Raw genomic sequence first — 16,811 nt, forward strand, 5'->3', positions numbered from 1 at the left:
CCAGTGGGCTTCCAGCCCCGTGGTGCGCTCGGGTGTTCCCCCCCCCTCCCAGCACATAGCTATCCCCGCAGTGCGCTCCGGTGTTCCCCTCCCCTCCCAGCAGGCATCCAGCACTGCGGTGCGCTCTGGTGTTCCCCCACCCTTCCCGGCAGGCAGCCAGCACAGCTGTGCGTTTCCCCCCCCTCACCAGCAGGACTGCATTAACGCGGACCCCCCCCCTGCCAGCAGCTCACCACCTTCCTGTTCACTACTGTCCCCTGTATAGGACACCAGCTATGTTCTGTACCCAGTGCAGATAAACCCCAGTGACCCATCGGTCAATTCCCCCTCCCAAGGGGAACTCGGGGGAAAACCACTCACCCCATTGCTCGCCATGACTTAGCTTCCCTGGCCTCTCTGTGTTATGTGAGGTATGTGCGAAGGATGCTACCAAAAGTCTAAAATCTCCTTCACTGTGTGATAATAAACAATGTAGCCTCTGTGTATTACATGGTTCTATCTTTCTTTTTTCTAGTGACCTTGACTAATGCAGCCGGATCACCGGCCTCACGTCGATTGCAGAACTTGAGAAGAAATCCCAGAAAATCAAAAGAAGAATTGATCAAATCAGTTATGAATCACTACAACAGAGAAAGTAGGAAGACACAGGAATGGAGAGAGAAAATGCATGAGTGGAGGCAAACAGAAAGCAGGAGAAAGGAATTGGCTAACAAAAAAACCTCAAAGCAGATGATAAGCCTCCTGGCTCGCCAAACTGAGTCTTTCGAGTCTCTCGTAGCCATGCAGGCAGATATGTACCATGGTAACCCACAGCCCTCCCAAAGCTCTCTTTCTTGTTCCCCAGTATTTGCACAAAACACCTTTCTCCAGCAGCCAGTTTCTTATTACCCCTATCTGCCCTCAACACCTGTACGATCATCTACCAGCCCTGATAACTATAATTCTTACCCTGTGCACTCCACCCCCATTACCCTGCAGCATAGTAATCCTGAAGTGCAGCAGACATTGAACAGTAATCCAAATAGGACATATTCAAACCTCTGAATGTACAGTCCCCCACCCTAACCCCCCTTGCCTTTTATGTACTGTATGTGGAATAAAGGATTTTATGTCTTTTTCAATACGTTTTATTATTGCAGGAAGTGGTAAATATTGTACCACAAGGTAGAACAAAGCACAGCAAAGGCACCAAACATTACTGTTGGCTCTCAGCATCAAATTGCTCCCTTAAAGCATCCCTAATCCTTGAAGCCCTTTCCTGGGCCTCCCTAGTAGCCCTGCTCTCTGGCTGTGCAAATTCATCCTCTAGGCGTCGAACCTCGGAGGTCCATTCCTCACTGAATCTTTCACCCTTCCCTTCACAAATATTATGGAGGGTACAGCACGCGGATATAACAGCGGAGATGCTGCTTTCCCCCAAATCTAGCTTCCCATAAAGACAACGCCAGCGGGCTTTCAAACGGCCAAAAGCACACTCCACAGTCATTCTGCACCAGCTCAGCCTGTAGTTGAACCGGTCCTTGCTCCTGTCAAGCTTCCCTGTATACGGTTTCATGAGCCATGCCATTAAGGGGTAAGCGGGGTCTCCAAGGATCACAGTGGGCATTTCGACGTCCCCTACTGTGATCTTGCTGTCTGGGAAAAAAGTCCCGGCCCTCAGCCTCCTGAACAGGGAATTGTTCCAAAAGATGCGTGCATCGTGCACCTTTCCAGGCCATCCTGAGTAAATGTCAGTGAAACGCCCACTGTGGTCCACAAGCGCTTGCAGAACCACGGAGAAATACCCCTTGCGATTAACGTACTCTGATGCCAGGTGCGGTGGTGACAGAATAGGAATATGCGTCCCATCTATTGCCCCTCCACAGTTAGGGAAACCCACTTCTGCAAAGCCATCCACAATGTCCTGCACGTTCCCCAGAGTCACAGTTCTTCTTAGCAGGGTGCGATTAATGGCTGTGCAAACTTACATCAGCACCATTCCAACGGTGGACTTTCCCACTCCAAACTGGTTCGCCACCGATCGGAAGCTGTCTGGAGTTGCCAGCTTCCAGATTGCAATAGCCACCCGCTTCTCCACTGGCAGGGCAGCTCTCAATCTCGTGTCCCTGCGCCGCAGGGTAGGGGCGAGCTCAGCACACAGTGACATGAAAGTGGCTTTTCTCATCCGAAAGTTCTGCAGCCACTGCTCGTCATCCCAGAATTGCAGGACGATGTGATCCCACCACTGAGTGCTGGTTTCCCGAGCCCAAAGGCGCCGTTCCACGGTCTTGAGCACGTCTGTTACTGCCACAAGCAATTGAGTGTCTTCAGCATCAGGCGTTTCAATATCATCGTCTGACTCCTCACTGTCACTTTGCAGCTGAAGGAATAGCTCCACTGCCATGCGTGATGTGCTGGCAACATTCATCAGCAAGGTCCTCAGCAGCTCAGGCTCCATTTATAGCAAAAATCTCAGAAATAGCTCTGCAGAATCACAATGCCGCCAAAGTGCTCGGAATGTGTAGCAAAGCACCACGGGGCATTGGAACAGGAAGCGGAAAGACCCGCACACTTCCTTCCCCTTCCCACAAGCTACAGCGCCAAAATGGGACGAGGTGCTCTGTGGGATAGCTGCCCACAATGCACCACTCCCAACAGTGCTGCAAGTGCTGCAAATGTGGCCGCACTGCAGCGCTGGTAGCTGTCAGTGTGGCCACACTGCAGCGCTGGCCCTATACAGCTTTACGAACACAGCTGTAACTACCAGCGCTGCAAAACAGTAAGTGTAGCCATACCCTCAGTGTTAATTGTCGAAGCACATCCAGAGACAAAGAAATTGTTCTAAAAGTAACAGAATAACAGTTGTTCTTTATTGATGGTACAACTTTGTTTTCCTAAACTCCAGAATAAGATTTGTGAACCCCCCACTCTTGCATTCTTATCTTGTTTGTTTCCTTTTAGATATAACAAGTGGGATGAATAGACTTATTGAAGTCTGCCATGTCCCACTGATTTTAGAATGGTTCTGTTAAAGGATGGGTAGGTGATTAAAATGCAGATGTGAAAGGATATACGTTGGAGTGTGATTATATGTATATATGATTGAATGGGGAATGAAAGACTAAAGGTTGAGGTGCCAGCCTTAAACTAAGATCATCTGGCTGAAGAAAGCGGTGGACGAGAAAGCCCGATAACCCTGAGGGCATACTTGTCCTAAGGAGGATGAAGGAGCAAAGAGCCGAGGAACAAGATAACAACATACTGTCAGTTCATTATTGCTGTGCCATCTGCATGATTGACTATCACCTCAAACGTGAAAACAGTGATTGATTATTACTTAGAACAGCATAATGAAACAGACCCTATAAATTTGTATGAGGATAAATCCTATAAAAACAGACCCTAAAGACTGAAGACTTTGGGTCTGATTCTGCAAACCAACCTCCAGGAGCCTCAGATGCGCATCTGACAAGGCCCTGCTCCACCCTCCTGTCCAGCCCACCTGGCCAGTGACTTGGCAGGAGCAACTCCTAGGTTGGTAACTATAACAACTTTGCAGAACTTGTGTGTGTGAGTGAATGAGATGTTATAGCTATAGCTGATTGCTTACTCTGATTCTTTCTGTATTCACAATAAACATGGCATTTTGCCTTATCCCCTTTAATAAGATCTTGCTGGGTTTTATTTTATTGGTTTATCACCTATCTTTATTGAAGTGTTATCTGTATAGCATGGAACAGGCTGCATTTCACCACCAGGCCAAGGTAAAAACAATTTTTAACTATAGTTGTGCTTAATACTGTTAAAATAAAATTAAAAAAAAAACTTCAGGTATAACATTTTTGCTTCTTCTTTAACCCAAAAGGCCCCAAAACAGAACAACTATGTGCCTGAAATCCTTTATCCTGTGGTAGAAGGTAACTTTCTGCAATTGGCTTTAAAAGGCATGTGAGTTTATTGAAAAGTATTGTGTTGCAAACTGTGGGTTTTAAACTGCTGGGGTTTTATGGCTGCAAACTGATGGTATGGTATGTTTCAAACTAATAGGGGTTTCAAAATGTGTTTTTAAAAATTGGTTTTTAAAAGCAGTTTGGTTTTTATTCTGCAAAAAAATATTTTTTAAAAAAAACGGGTTGTTTGTCTTAAAAGAGTTGGCTTTAATGTTTAAATTGTTCATGATTCAAGGGCCTAAGTTAGAGATAAGGGTGGGCATTTTAAAAGTATGGTTGCAAACTGTTGGTTGGATGTGTTTAAAGCTGCTGTTTGTGTGTGAGAAAGAGATGGGGGTCTATCCAAGACATAGGTGTGGTTTTTTAAAAGTATTTGGTTGCAAACTGTTGATTGGGTTTGTTTAAAGCTGCTAGTTTTTGTGTGTGAGAGATAGGGGTCTGTGCAAAACATAGATATACTTTAAAAAAAAGCACATGGTTGCCAAATGTTTGTTACAAACTAACAGGGTTTATTACTCTGCAAAATGTGATTTGTTTTTAAAATGGGTTGTTTGTTTATAGGGGTTTGATGTAGATGGGGAATAATACTAACTAAAATTTTTGCTTATTCTTTACCCAAAGGCCCAAACCCACATGATGGGGAAACAGAACAACCATGTGCCAGCAACCCTTTATCCTCTGGTAGAATGTAACTTTCTGCAATTGGCTTTATTGAAAAATATTTTGTTGCAAACTCTTGGTTGTAAACTACTGGCTGCAAGTTGATGGTATGCATGTTTCAAGCTCATAGGGATTTCTGTGCAAAATGTTTTTTTTTAAAGTTGGTTTTAAAACTGTTTGGCTTTTATTCTGCAAAATGAGATGTGTTTTTGAAAATGTTTGTGGGTTATTGTTTTTTTTAAGTGGCAGAAATAAACTCAAAAGCTGTATTTGTTGTACAGCCTGAAGTGGATTATTTTGTTTTAAAGCTGTGACTTTTAAAATAGAAAAACACCCTAATGAGTATTTTATTTTTTAAGTTTACAAGACCGTTTTGTCTGTTTTAAATAATAATGTTGTCTGCTCCACAGTACAGTCAAAACACGAGAGAGCCTTAGACCAAAGGTAAACAAGCTCAAAAGAAAAAGGAAAGAAACAGCTGAAATGGAAAATTCACCAGCATCAATGGCTGATGGATGGATGAAGCCCACTAAATATATTTTGCTTATTGGTTTGGTTATTTTATGAGGTTCAGTATTTTAAGTAAATACATAGGCGTGGGTAAGAAAGATGGTGAAATTAAGTTTTGGAAAATGTTTTTTTTTTCCCCCTAATCAGGCAAGTGCAGCTCTCCTAACAATGCTGTAGTTGGAGCTACAGGGACACCTCCACCAGAACTGCCAAAGAACCAGGAATCTGCTTTGAGACCTTTAACAATGCCAGCACAAAACAGCACAAGAGTGCAGATGAAGTATCAGGACAGTCCAATCCTCATATTCGTCAAACCCAAGAACAAAACAAAAGACTCTAGTAAAAACCAACCAGGCAAACACAACTCCAGTTCCCCAGCAGCCACTACCACACCAAGCCCTGAGAAAACTGTGAGCGAAAACGCCCACATTCACAAACCCGGAGCACGTGCTCTAGGGGTTGTAAATAAAAAACCAAGGACTGACAAACCACTCTCCCAACACCGTAAGCTCTTCACAGCTCCCCCATATTCTAGTATTTGGGAAAAGTATAATGCCTCATTCAGAAAACTGATGGACTCTGTTCCTCAGGGGTTCTAAAAGAAAAGAGGGCTGGAAACTACATCAAAAATGCAAAAGCTCTGGCGGGTGATTTTTTGAAAATACTTCAATTTTTCCAAAGGGTGGCTCTAAGCAGGCATGACTATTCGTGGAAAGGGGCTGGGTACAAGGGGCACCCTCAAGGGTACATCCACTCAGGTGTAAAGAAGAGGGGGGACAGTGCATGGGGATAAACATATGGCTGCCAAAAAGTTCCAGGCCAAGGTCTCTGTAAAATTTTTTTAAAAGGCTAAAGAGGTGTCACGGTGTCCCCACCCACTCTGAACTTTAGGGTACAGATAGGAGTACCTGCATGAATAACCACTAAACTTATTTTTGCCAGCTTAGGCTAAACAGTCGCTGCCACCATCAAATGTTTTTAAAAAAAGTTTGAGGGAGAGCCATTTGGGAACTCTGCTTTCCCCCAATTTTACCCAGTCCTTATCCCTGATTTCCTGGCAGTATTTGACTAATTTCTCTCCCCAAAGTCTCTATACTCCTTTTTTCTGGGTAGACTTAAGAAAATCCCCCCCACCAATTCCTGGTGACCCCAGATCCAAAATTCTTGGATCTTAAAAAGAAGCAAAAATTGATCAGGTTTTTAAAAGAAGACTATTAATTAAAGAAAAAGGGTGAAAAGAATACCTCTGTGAAATTAAAAAGCAAGATGATCTCACAGACAACAGAGTCAAAACACAGAGGATTTTCCTCTTGGCAAAACCTTAAAGTTACACAAAAGCCGAATTTGATTTTCCCTCTATGTTTGCAGAATGACAAAGAGAAAAATAAAGAAGTCTACCACTTTCTTATCTAAATACTCACTAATTTAAACAAGGGTTAGATGGTTGTTTTCTGGATCTTTTACTCCGGCAAAAGCGCGCACACAGAACAGACAAAAGATTTTTTCCCTCCTCCCTCTTTGAAAGTATCTTATCTTTTTACCGGTCCTTCTGATCAGGTGTCATCTAGGTTATGTGAGCTTCTTAACCATTTAGAGGTAAAAGAGGAATTAAACCTTAACTATTTATGACACCACCCCCCCGCAAATCATAGATAGTGCTGGACCACACTGGCTGTGATTTCTTCCTAGAACTTTGGGAAAAAACAGATGAATAAAACACATGCACCTTTACATATACTACTGATTATGTAAAAACTAACAATATTTTTTACCTTTCAAAGACGATTTTAACCAGTTGATTCTGGGAAATTTTCACAAGAGAGTGCATCAGCCACTTAGTTAGAAGCTTCTGAAATGTATTTTGAAATTAAAATTTTGGAGAGATAAACTCCATCGAAGAAGTTTTTTGTTATTTCCCTTGGTGGTATGAAGCCACTTTAGCGCAGTATGGTCAGTTTGTAGTTGGAAATGCCGTCCCCAAACGTATGGGCATAGCTTTTCCAGCATGTACACAATGGAATAGCATTCCCTTTTGCTGATTAATCAGTGGCTTTTCCTCTCAGACAGTTTTTTGCTGAGAAACATGACAGGATGGAATTCTTAATCTAGTCCTTCCTGCATTAAAACTGCTCCCACACCATGCTCGGATGCATCTGTGGTTACTAACAATGGTTTGTTAAAGTTTGGTGCCCTTAGCATAGGGTCAGACATGAGTGTTGCCTTAAGCTGGTGAAAGGCCTTTTGACACTCATCAGTCCACTGAACTGTATTTGGCCTGGTTTTTTTGGTTAGGTCTGTCAGTGGGCCGGCGATTTGGCTGTAGTGTGGTACCAATCGCCTGTAATATCCGGCCAAGCCTAAGAAGGATTGGACCTGGTTTTTTGACTTTGGGACAGGCCACTTTTGGATAGCATTCACTTTGGCCTGTAAGGAGTTTATAGTTTTTTGACCCACCTGCTGTTCAAGATAAGTCACTCTGTTTAGGCCTATTTGACACTTTTTAGCCTTAACAGTTAGTCCTACCTGCCTGATGTGCTTGAAGACTTTTTCCAGGTGCTTCAGGTGTTCCACCCATGAATCAGAAAAAATGGCCACATCATCAAGGTAGGCAACTGCAGATTTTCCCAATTCTGCTAGGAGACCATCTACAAGTCTTTGGAAGGTGGCAGGTGCATTTTGCAACCTGAAAGGGAGCACATAGATTCATAGATTCTAGGGTCAGAAGGGACCAATGTGATCATCTAGTCTGACCCCCTGCACAAAGCAGGCCACAGAACCCTACCCATCCACTTCTATAACAAACCCTTAACCTATGCCTGAATTATTGAAGTCTTCAAATTGTGGTTTGAAGACCTCAAGCTGCAGAGAATCCACCAGCAAGTGACCCATGCCCCACGCTGCAGGGGAAGGCGAAACACCTCCAGGGCCTCTGCCAATCTGCCCTGGAGGAAAATTCCCTCCCGACCCCAAATATGGTGATCAGCTAAACCTTGACCATGTGGGCAAGACTCACCAGCCAGCACTCAGAAAAGAATTCTCTGCAGTAACTCAGATCCCATCCCATCCAACATCCCATCACCAACCACTGGACATACTTATCTGGTGATAATCAAAGATCAATTGCCAAAATTAGGCTGTCCCATCATACCATCCCTTCCATAAACTTATCAAGCTTAATCTTAAAGCCAGATATGTCTTTTGCCCCCACTACTCCCCTTGGATGGCTGTTCCAGAACTTCACTCCTCTAATGGTTAGAAACCTTCATCTAATTTCAAGTCTAAACTTCCTAGTGTCCAGTTTATACCCATTCGTTCTTGTATCTACATTGGTACTAAGCTTAAATAATTCCTCTCCTTCTCTAATATTAATCCCTCTGATATATTTATAAAGAGCAAGCATATCCCCCCTCAGCCTTCTTTTGGCTAGACTAAACAAGCCAAGCTCTTTGAGTCTCCGTTCATATGACAAGTTTTCCATTCCTCGGATCATCCTAGTAGCCCATCTCTGAACCTGTTCCAGTTTGAATTCATCCTTCTTAAACATGGGAGACCAGAACTGCACACAGTATTCCAGGTGGGGTCTCACCAGCGCCTTATATAACGGTACTAACACCTCCTTATCCTTGCTGGAAATACCTCGCCTGATGCATCCTAAAACCACATTAGCTTTTTTCACGGCCATATCACATTGGCGGCTCATAGTCATCCTGTGATCTACCCATACCCCAAGGTCCTTCTCCTCCTCTGTTGCTTCCAACTAATGCATCCCCAATCTATATCTAAAATTCTTATTACTAATCCCTGAGTGCATGACCTTGCACTTTTCAGTATTAAATTTCATCCTATTACTATTACTCCAGTAATATTAATATTATTAATCTATTGGAGGGGTGGATTACAGCCATCTGTAGCATGTTCTGGATCTCCCGTTCTATAGCAGTTTTGGCTTGAAGAGACACCCAGTATGGTGTGGTTCTAATTGGGTGAAATTTATACACCCCTGCATGGGTGACAAAGGCTGACCTTTCCTTGACGGGTTCATCTAGCGGTACTTACCAGTACCCCTTGATTAAATTTAAGGTAGAGATGAATTGGGCATGTCCCAGTTTTTCCAATAGCTCATCTGTGCATGGCATTGGATAGTTGTCGGGATGAGTTACAGCATTTAGCTTACGGTAGTCCATGCAAAAGAGTATTTCCCCATCTGGTTTTGGAACTAGAACCACTGGAGATGCCCATGCACTGTTAGAGGGGTGGATTACACCCATCTGTAGCATGTTCTGAATCTCCCGTTCTATAGCAGTTTTGGCATGAAGACACCCAGTATGGTGTGGTTCTAATTGGGTGAGCATTACCTGTGTCAATGGAGTAGTATGCCTGTTTGGTCCATCCTGGGGTGACTGAGAACATTGGCACGAAGCTAGTGCACAGCTCCTTGAACTGCTGTAGTTACATACATCCACGGGTTATGGAGAGGTTCACCTCTTCCACACCACCATCACTTTTCCCTTCATAGTAGACACCTTCAGGCCACTCCATGTCATCTGTTCCCTGGGTTGTAAACTGCAAAACTTTTAATTTTCTGGAATAAAATGGCTCTAGAGAATTAACATAGTATACCTTAGGCTTTATATTTGAGGTGGGGGATGCTATGAGATAGTTAACAGCTCCCAGGCACTCTTGGACCTTGAATGGTCATTCCCACAATGCTTCCATTTTATGGGTCTGGAGTGCCTTTAAGACCACGACTTGGTCTCCTACCTTGAAGGACCGCTGTCGGGAATGTTTATCATATTTTTTGCTCTTCCTGAGCTTCCTTTAGGTTTTCTTTAGCAAGGGCTAAAGAGTTTCAGAGGGTGCTCTGTAGGTTGCTTACAAAGTCTACAATGTTAGTTTCTGGAGAAGGCATAAACCCCTCCCATTGTTGCTTCACCAGCTGTAATGGCTCCTTAACCTCATGGCCATATAGAAGTTCAAATGGTGAAAACCCTAAACTGGAATGTGGTACAGCCCTGTAGGCAAAAAGCAACTGCTGTAACACTAGGTCCCGATTATTGGAGTGCTCATTTACGAATTTACGTATTATGGCCCCCAAAATTCCATTAAACCTCTCCATCAGGCCATTGGTTTGAAGGAGGTAAGGGGTGGCAACCAAGTGATTCACTTATGAGCTTCCCACAGATTTTTTATGGTCCCTGTCAGGAAATTAGTTCCCGAATCTGTAAGGATTTTGGAGGGCCAACCTACCCTGGCAAAAATGTCTGCTAATGCCTGGCACACACTTTTAGCCCTGATGTTGCTTAAAGGTGCTGCTTCCGGCCATCAGGTGGCAAAATCCATGAAAGTTAGTATGTATTGTTTTTCTCTGGATGTCTTTTTTGAGAAAGGACCTAGAATATCCACAGCTACTTGCTGAAATGGAACCTCAATTATGCGGAATGGCTGGAGAGGTGCAGAGGTGTATATGGAGAAGTGGAGAGGTACAGAGGTGTATATGGAGAGAGTGAGACTCTGTGAGGGTCATCAGAAGTAGATGAGACCCATCTAGTGGGTTACTACCAGAACAATTGTGATGTGAAAGTGGGGATACGGACGTGCTGAACCTGTGACATATGAAGATGCCAGCTTGGAAGTGTTGTTCAACCCAGCCTGCTCAGGCTTACTCTATTCAGGTGCAGTACCTGTGGCATATAAGCTTGAGAGTGCTGATTGATCCAGTCCAATCAGACTTGCTTTGTTAGTATGTGTGTTTGTGCGCGCGCGCTCATCTGATTCTGGGGCTGGAGGAACCCAGCCCTGGGGAACCTAGGTCCTGCAGGATAGCTCCATCGTTAGGGGACTTGCAGAAGGGAGGAGTAGAGCGCCATATGAAAACACAAGTGACGCAAGCAGTACATTAATAGAATTACAGAACTGCCCCCCCAAAAAAAGATTAACCTTAATAAATGAGCATACCCCAAAGTAACGGGCAAATCTGGTAACACTCTGGTCTAAAGATCTCTCATGATTTGACCGTACTATGAAGCAGACAATATTATTATTATAAAATACATGAAATGGTCTTGTAAACTTAAAAAATAAAATACTCATTAGGGTGTTTTTCTATTTAAATAGGCACAGCTTTAAAACAAAATAATCCCTTTCAGGCTGTACAACAAACACAGATTTTGAGTTTATTTCTATTACTAAAAAAAAAACAACCCACAAACATTTTTAAAAACACATTTAATTTTGCAGAATAAAAAACAACTTTTAAAAACACATTTTGCACAGAAACCTCTGTTAGTTTGAAACACTCCATACCATCATTTTGCAGCCATAAAACCCCAGCAGTTTAAAACCAACAGTTTGCAACAAAATACTTTTAAATAAAGCCAAAGGCAGAACGTTACCTTCTACCACAGAATAAAGGGTTGCTGGCACATGGTTGCTCTGTTCCTCCCGCAATGTGTATTTGGGCCTTTGGGTTAAAGAAGAAGCGAAAATGTTAGTTAGTACCCCCAAATCCCTATGCAACCTGTATAATACGTGAAGTTTTTCTGTTTTTTTTTAATGTAACAGTATTAAGCACAACTACAGTTGAAAATGGTTTTTACCTTGGCCTGGTGGTGAAATGCACAGTTTTAGGATTCCCTCCCACCCAGAAGATTCTACAATATACATTTCAACTTTTTGCTGTAACTGGGTCTCTTTTACACAAAGACACAAGAGCTAGGTTCTCACAAACTATTTTTTTTTTAATGTAAAAGACCTACAGCTCCTTGAAAATAAATCGGATGCTCCATTAAAACTTTTAGCTCACTTAAGGGCCACAGAGACTTTCTAACGGAAACACAGTTAGTCACAAAGCCCTTTTCAATAGATTTTTTTTTTATTTACAGCTACCAAGTTTTATATCACTTGTTTGTCCCCTCACCATTCTCTCACTTAATCCTTTTAGGTTTCTTACAAATCTTTTTGTTAAGCAGGGTTCTGTTACTTGGTCGATATAACGCTGAAAGTAGGCATCTTCCAGTTCAGTCATTTTCTTTAAAACACAGTCAGGGTCTCCACTGAATCGTACAGCATTTGTCAAGGTCATCTCTTGTGCTAAATGTTCTTGGGTTAGGCACAGACATTGCATAGCATAACCTATGGCAATAACAGTGTTTAATAAGCTTTCCAAATACAGCTCGGCACACAGGACCCGGAGCTTGCAGTTTATATCATTTGAAGTCCAAGTCACACAATCATGGTGCCACTGGCCTGGCTCATCTATGACACAGCTCTCACAATCTTCAAAAAGCTTTTCCCTAAGACAGTGATTAAGGACAACATAAACAGCAACATATACAATAGTCCATATGCCTTTTTAACGCTCACTACATAGCACTGGGTCAGTTAGCTCCATGCCAAGCCTTCTCCTAAACTCCTTATAGCATATGCTTGAAAGGAACATGACTTAGAGCTTGATTGGCCCACTCAAAAGGAAAATCAGGGCCCTCCAGGCTGATCCTTTCCTGCTGAAGCTCAGCTCCACAGAGAGTGACAGTGAGGAGAGCCATGGTAGTCTCGGTGTATGCCCAAGACCGATAAAAACGGGAATGTTATAAAAAAGGAGATTATATCATCATCTCCTGGTATAATGAAGGAGTCAGTCCCCTTGGCTCCAGTCACCACAACAGTGGTGACTTGGGATGGAAACACCAACCAAGGTGGAGAGACAAGAAGAGAGAGCAAGGTGTTCTCACCTGTGCAAGTGCGGGTCCTGGGGAGGTCACTGGGCCCTTTGACAAGGGAAACCACTGTAGACTGGATGGCAAGGATTGCAGCCATCCCCAGTCTGGTAGTTGGAGATGTGGCAGCTGTAGTGAGATAATGTGTTCGACCGGAGGAGTATTTAGGTCTCCCAGTTGAAATCCAGGCAACCAGTTTGAAGACTCCTATTCAGATATATATGGGTTTATATCAGTTTTTCTATCCCAGGAGTAGCCTCTTAGATCAATTTTACTCCGAACGACAAAAGGCGGAGGAGAGACCGGAGTGCTACCTAGGAAGGAAAAAACTCCTGTATTTACTAGCGAGTGACATTGGTTGGGACACTGATGAATTTAAGGATGCTGTGGTTCAGGGTATAGTACCACCCCTCAGAATTGTGGTGGGATCCTTTGACCGCCATCTTCTTGCCTTCCAGGAGATAGAGAATAAATTAAGGGAGGGCTATGAACTCCAAAGGGGCACTTTCTCTAATCCCAAAGGAAAAAAGATAGCGGCTGTCCCCAGCAATAGGAAGGAGGAAGGTGGAAGCCCTAAGGTGGGGAAGAAGGGCAAATCATCCTTTCAACAGAGAGGATATCTGGCTGACAGAGGCTTGCAAAAAGGGCAGCCTAAACAACAAATGTAGAGGCAGACGGAGAATGATCACAGGGCTTTCAGTAGGCTGGTGTGAGGACAGTTATTGACTTACAAACATAAGCAAGATATAGATGGGCTCCCCACCCCAGAGCTGATGAAGTGGCTCATTGCTCATCAGCAGTGTTATAAACATAAAGGGAAGGGTAAGCACCTTTCTGTATACAGTACTATAAAATCCCTCCTGGCCAGATGCAAAATTCCATAGGGTGACCAGATGTTCTGATTTTATAGGGACGGTCCAATTTTGGGGTCTTTTTCTTATACAGGCTCCTATTACCCTCCACACCCGTCCCGATTTTTCACACTTGCTCTCTGGTCATCCTAACATGCTGTGTGGCACCATTCTAGCATTGGCCAACATTCCCTCATTCCAAAGTATGTATAATGAGTAACTGATAATTTAAAGTACACTTTTGACACCATGTCTGTATTGTGTACAGCAATACAACATGTCCAATATGTACACAAGGAAGTGTGTGGCAGAGAGAGAAAGCAAATCAGAATGAGTAATAAAAAATCCTCTAAAACATGGGTGATGGTAGGGTTTTCTGGTTTTTAAGCTGGTTCTTGTCTCTCTTATCTATATCTTTGGGCTCTCCACCAGTGTGTGGTAGCCTTCAGAGTATGATGTAAAGCAAATGTTATCTCATTTAGCTTGTGTTTGGTTTTTCCTTACTCATTACAGTTTGGCTGCAGTTTATAGTGGCAGTGGCTGTACACTTGCTTAACGTCATCCATTATGATCAACTCTGTGTAATTTTGTCTTTAATCTTTGTATGTAGCATTTTTTGCCAGTGGGGCAAATGCTTTAACGCAGACATTGCAGTGATATACTTGGAGATGTCTTTAGCAAGCCAGGAACTTGTAGCATTTCATACCTTGCAGTTTATTAAAAGTTTAGTTAAAATGTGTTTCCGTACTGCGTTATTAATGAGAGTGTTCAGAGCATGGGCGGGGGGTGTTAACTCAGCTTCCATTTTAGCTTTTCAGTTCACCTTTTAATATTCTGTCCTGGATTTTATCGTTGTCTACATAAGTGAGAGACGGCATGAAGTACTAGTGACAATCAGGTGACCCTATTCAGTGATTTAGTGCCATGTCACTACCCAAGAGGCCTGCATTTGCCTCTTCCTTTCATTCTGCAGGCTGATCTTGAGTGAGCCTATGCAGCTTCTAGTCCTTGGGACTGTGTGAACCATTCGTAGCTCAGTCATGATCCCTCTGGCTAGTTTTGCTGACATACTGAGTACAGTTCTGTGAGTGTTATTCAGCAAGTGTTCAGTCATTTTTAACATGAGGACTCAAGTTTGGATTTTAGGGGAGGATGAAACACTTTGACGGAATTTCCACCATAGCAAAATGCTGTCACTCCCAACCCGTCTGAGGTAGAACAAGAAACCTTAAATGCAGTCATGAATGTCTGAGCCTAATGAGTGACGATCATATTGAATGTGGCATGACTACTTTTAACATAAGATAAATGTACAAAATAGTGATGTGTCCTGTTTGAAATACTGCAGATTCCTCACTGAAGTCTTGATACCCATAGTGAAGACAGAATTCCAGTTACTTTATGTTTACCACCTTGTTGGTCCTTTTCTACAGCGGTTTCAGCAAGAGAGGACACGATGTATGATAGAGGTAAAATATAGCTCTTGTCCTGGCTTTTATAGTCTAATTCTGTCTGGTCTTTGAAACTCAAAAGCAGGGGGAAATCTTTGAAATTAAAGCCTTAGTACTGCAATGAGCTCTGTGTGAACAGAACCCTGTGCTTTCATGGAGCTTGCTACTTGAAGGGAGCGAACCCACCAGCTTATTGAAAATTTATTACTTTTTAATATACAATGAACTTAGCATTTAAAGTAATTAAACATCAGGTTAAATATATACACACACTTTTTCACTCGTGCAGTGTAAGCATAATACATTGTAGACAGGACTGGTTGCGCTAGTTAAGCCTTTAGTTAAGGTTGCCCAAAGCTCTCCTTTGGTAAGGCCCTACCAAATTCATGGTCCGTTTTGGTCAATTTCATGGTCATAGGATTTTAAAAATCGTAAATTTCGTGATTTCAGCTGTTTAAATCTGAAATTTCACAGTGTTGTAATTGTAGGGGTCGTGGCCCAAAAAGGAGTTGTTGGCGGGGTGGGAAGATTGCAGAGTTATTGTAGGGGGGCTTGCGGTACTTCTACCCTTACTTCTACACTGCTGATGATGATGGTGCAGCCTTCAGAGCTGGGTACCTGGAGAGTGGTGGCTGCTGGCTGGGAGACCAGCTCTGAAGGCAGTGTCACTGCCAGCAGCAGCACAGAAGGAAGGATGGTATGTGGCGGTGTTGCCTACCTTACTTCTGAGCTGCTGCCTGCAGAGCTGGGTCCTCAGTCAGCAGACACCACGCTTCAGGGGCCCAGCTCTGAAGGCAGAAGCGCAGAAGTAAGGGTAGCATGAAATGGTATTGCCACCTTTACTTCTGAGCTGCGTCGCTGGGGTGCTGCCTTCAGAACTGGGCGTCCGGAAAACAGCCGCCGCTCTGCAGCCGCCCAGCTCTGAAGGCAGAGCAGAAGTAAGGGTGGCAATACCATGACCCCCCTAAAATAACCTTTTGCCCTCCCTGTAACTCCCCTTTTGGTTAGAACCCCCTGTGAAATCGGTATAGTAGAGGTTAAAAGCACACAAAAGACCAGATTTCCCAGAGGGAGACTGGATTTCATGATCCGTGTTGCATTTTTCGTGGCCATGGATATGGTAGGGACCAAATTATAAGACCCTTTTTCAGGTGTGTACAACTTTGCCTAACTTCAGCCTTTCAAGTTAAAATTTTTGGTGACGGGTATCTGCCTCAGGTTGAATATTTTTGTAAAGTTTTACTTAAAATGGTTCCACTGTACCCATGTCTATTTTTAAAAATGTATAAATCTTGCCATTGTTTCGTTACTTTCATGTTTTGGAGTAAATGCTTGAAATTTGGCAGGGGAGTCACCCTAGTGTCATGGATGCATCTTGCTATCCATGTGAAATTTTCCTAGATTTGGCCAAGTTATAAGCCCCTGAAAAGTCCCAGTTTTGACATGCTAAGTAGAGATTTATTAGCAGGTAGCACAGAGGTGAGCAAACTACGATGGCCCACAGGACCCTCCTGTCCAGCCCCTGAGCTCCTGGGCCAGGAGGCTACCTCCAACCCCTCTCCTGCTGTTCTCCCCTCTCCCGGAGCCTCAATGCACCCCCCCACTGGCACAATGCTCTGAGTGGCAGGGCTGGGAGCTCCTGGGGCAGCACAGCTGCAGTGCCTTGCTTGACCCAGTGCTCTGTGCTGCACGGTG

General features: G+C 43.5%; 2 protein-coding genes across 5 annotated transcripts in view; one reads left to right on the top strand and one right to left on the bottom strand.

Moving 5' to 3' along the window:
- MED23 (mediator complex subunit 23) overlaps window positions 1-16,811 on the top strand; it is a 111,853-nt gene that overhangs the window by 91,436 nt on the left and 3,606 nt on the right. The window contains exon 28 of one of the 3 annotated variants that reach the window (XM_050949451.1): window positions 15,014-15,134. The exons of the other annotated variants lie outside the window; for them this stretch is intronic. Within the exon in view, the coding sequence (XP_050805408.1) occupies window positions 15,014-15,134 (121 nt within the window). The remainder of the gene's footprint in view (window positions 1-15,013; window positions 15,135-16,811) is intronic. 3 annotated transcript variants of the gene reach the window in all.
- Window positions 1-16,811, bottom strand: part of ARG1 (arginase 1) — a 75,684-nt gene that overhangs the window by 32,956 nt on the left and 25,917 nt on the right. The gene's annotated exons all lie outside the window — the stretch shown is intronic.

Source organism: Gopherus flavomarginatus, chromosome 4 (assembly GCF_025201925.1).
Source record: "Gopherus flavomarginatus isolate rGopFla2 chromosome 4, rGopFla2.mat.asm, whole genome shotgun sequence".
Classification (NCBI taxonomy): Eukaryota; Metazoa; Chordata; order Testudines; family Testudinidae; genus Gopherus; species Gopherus flavomarginatus.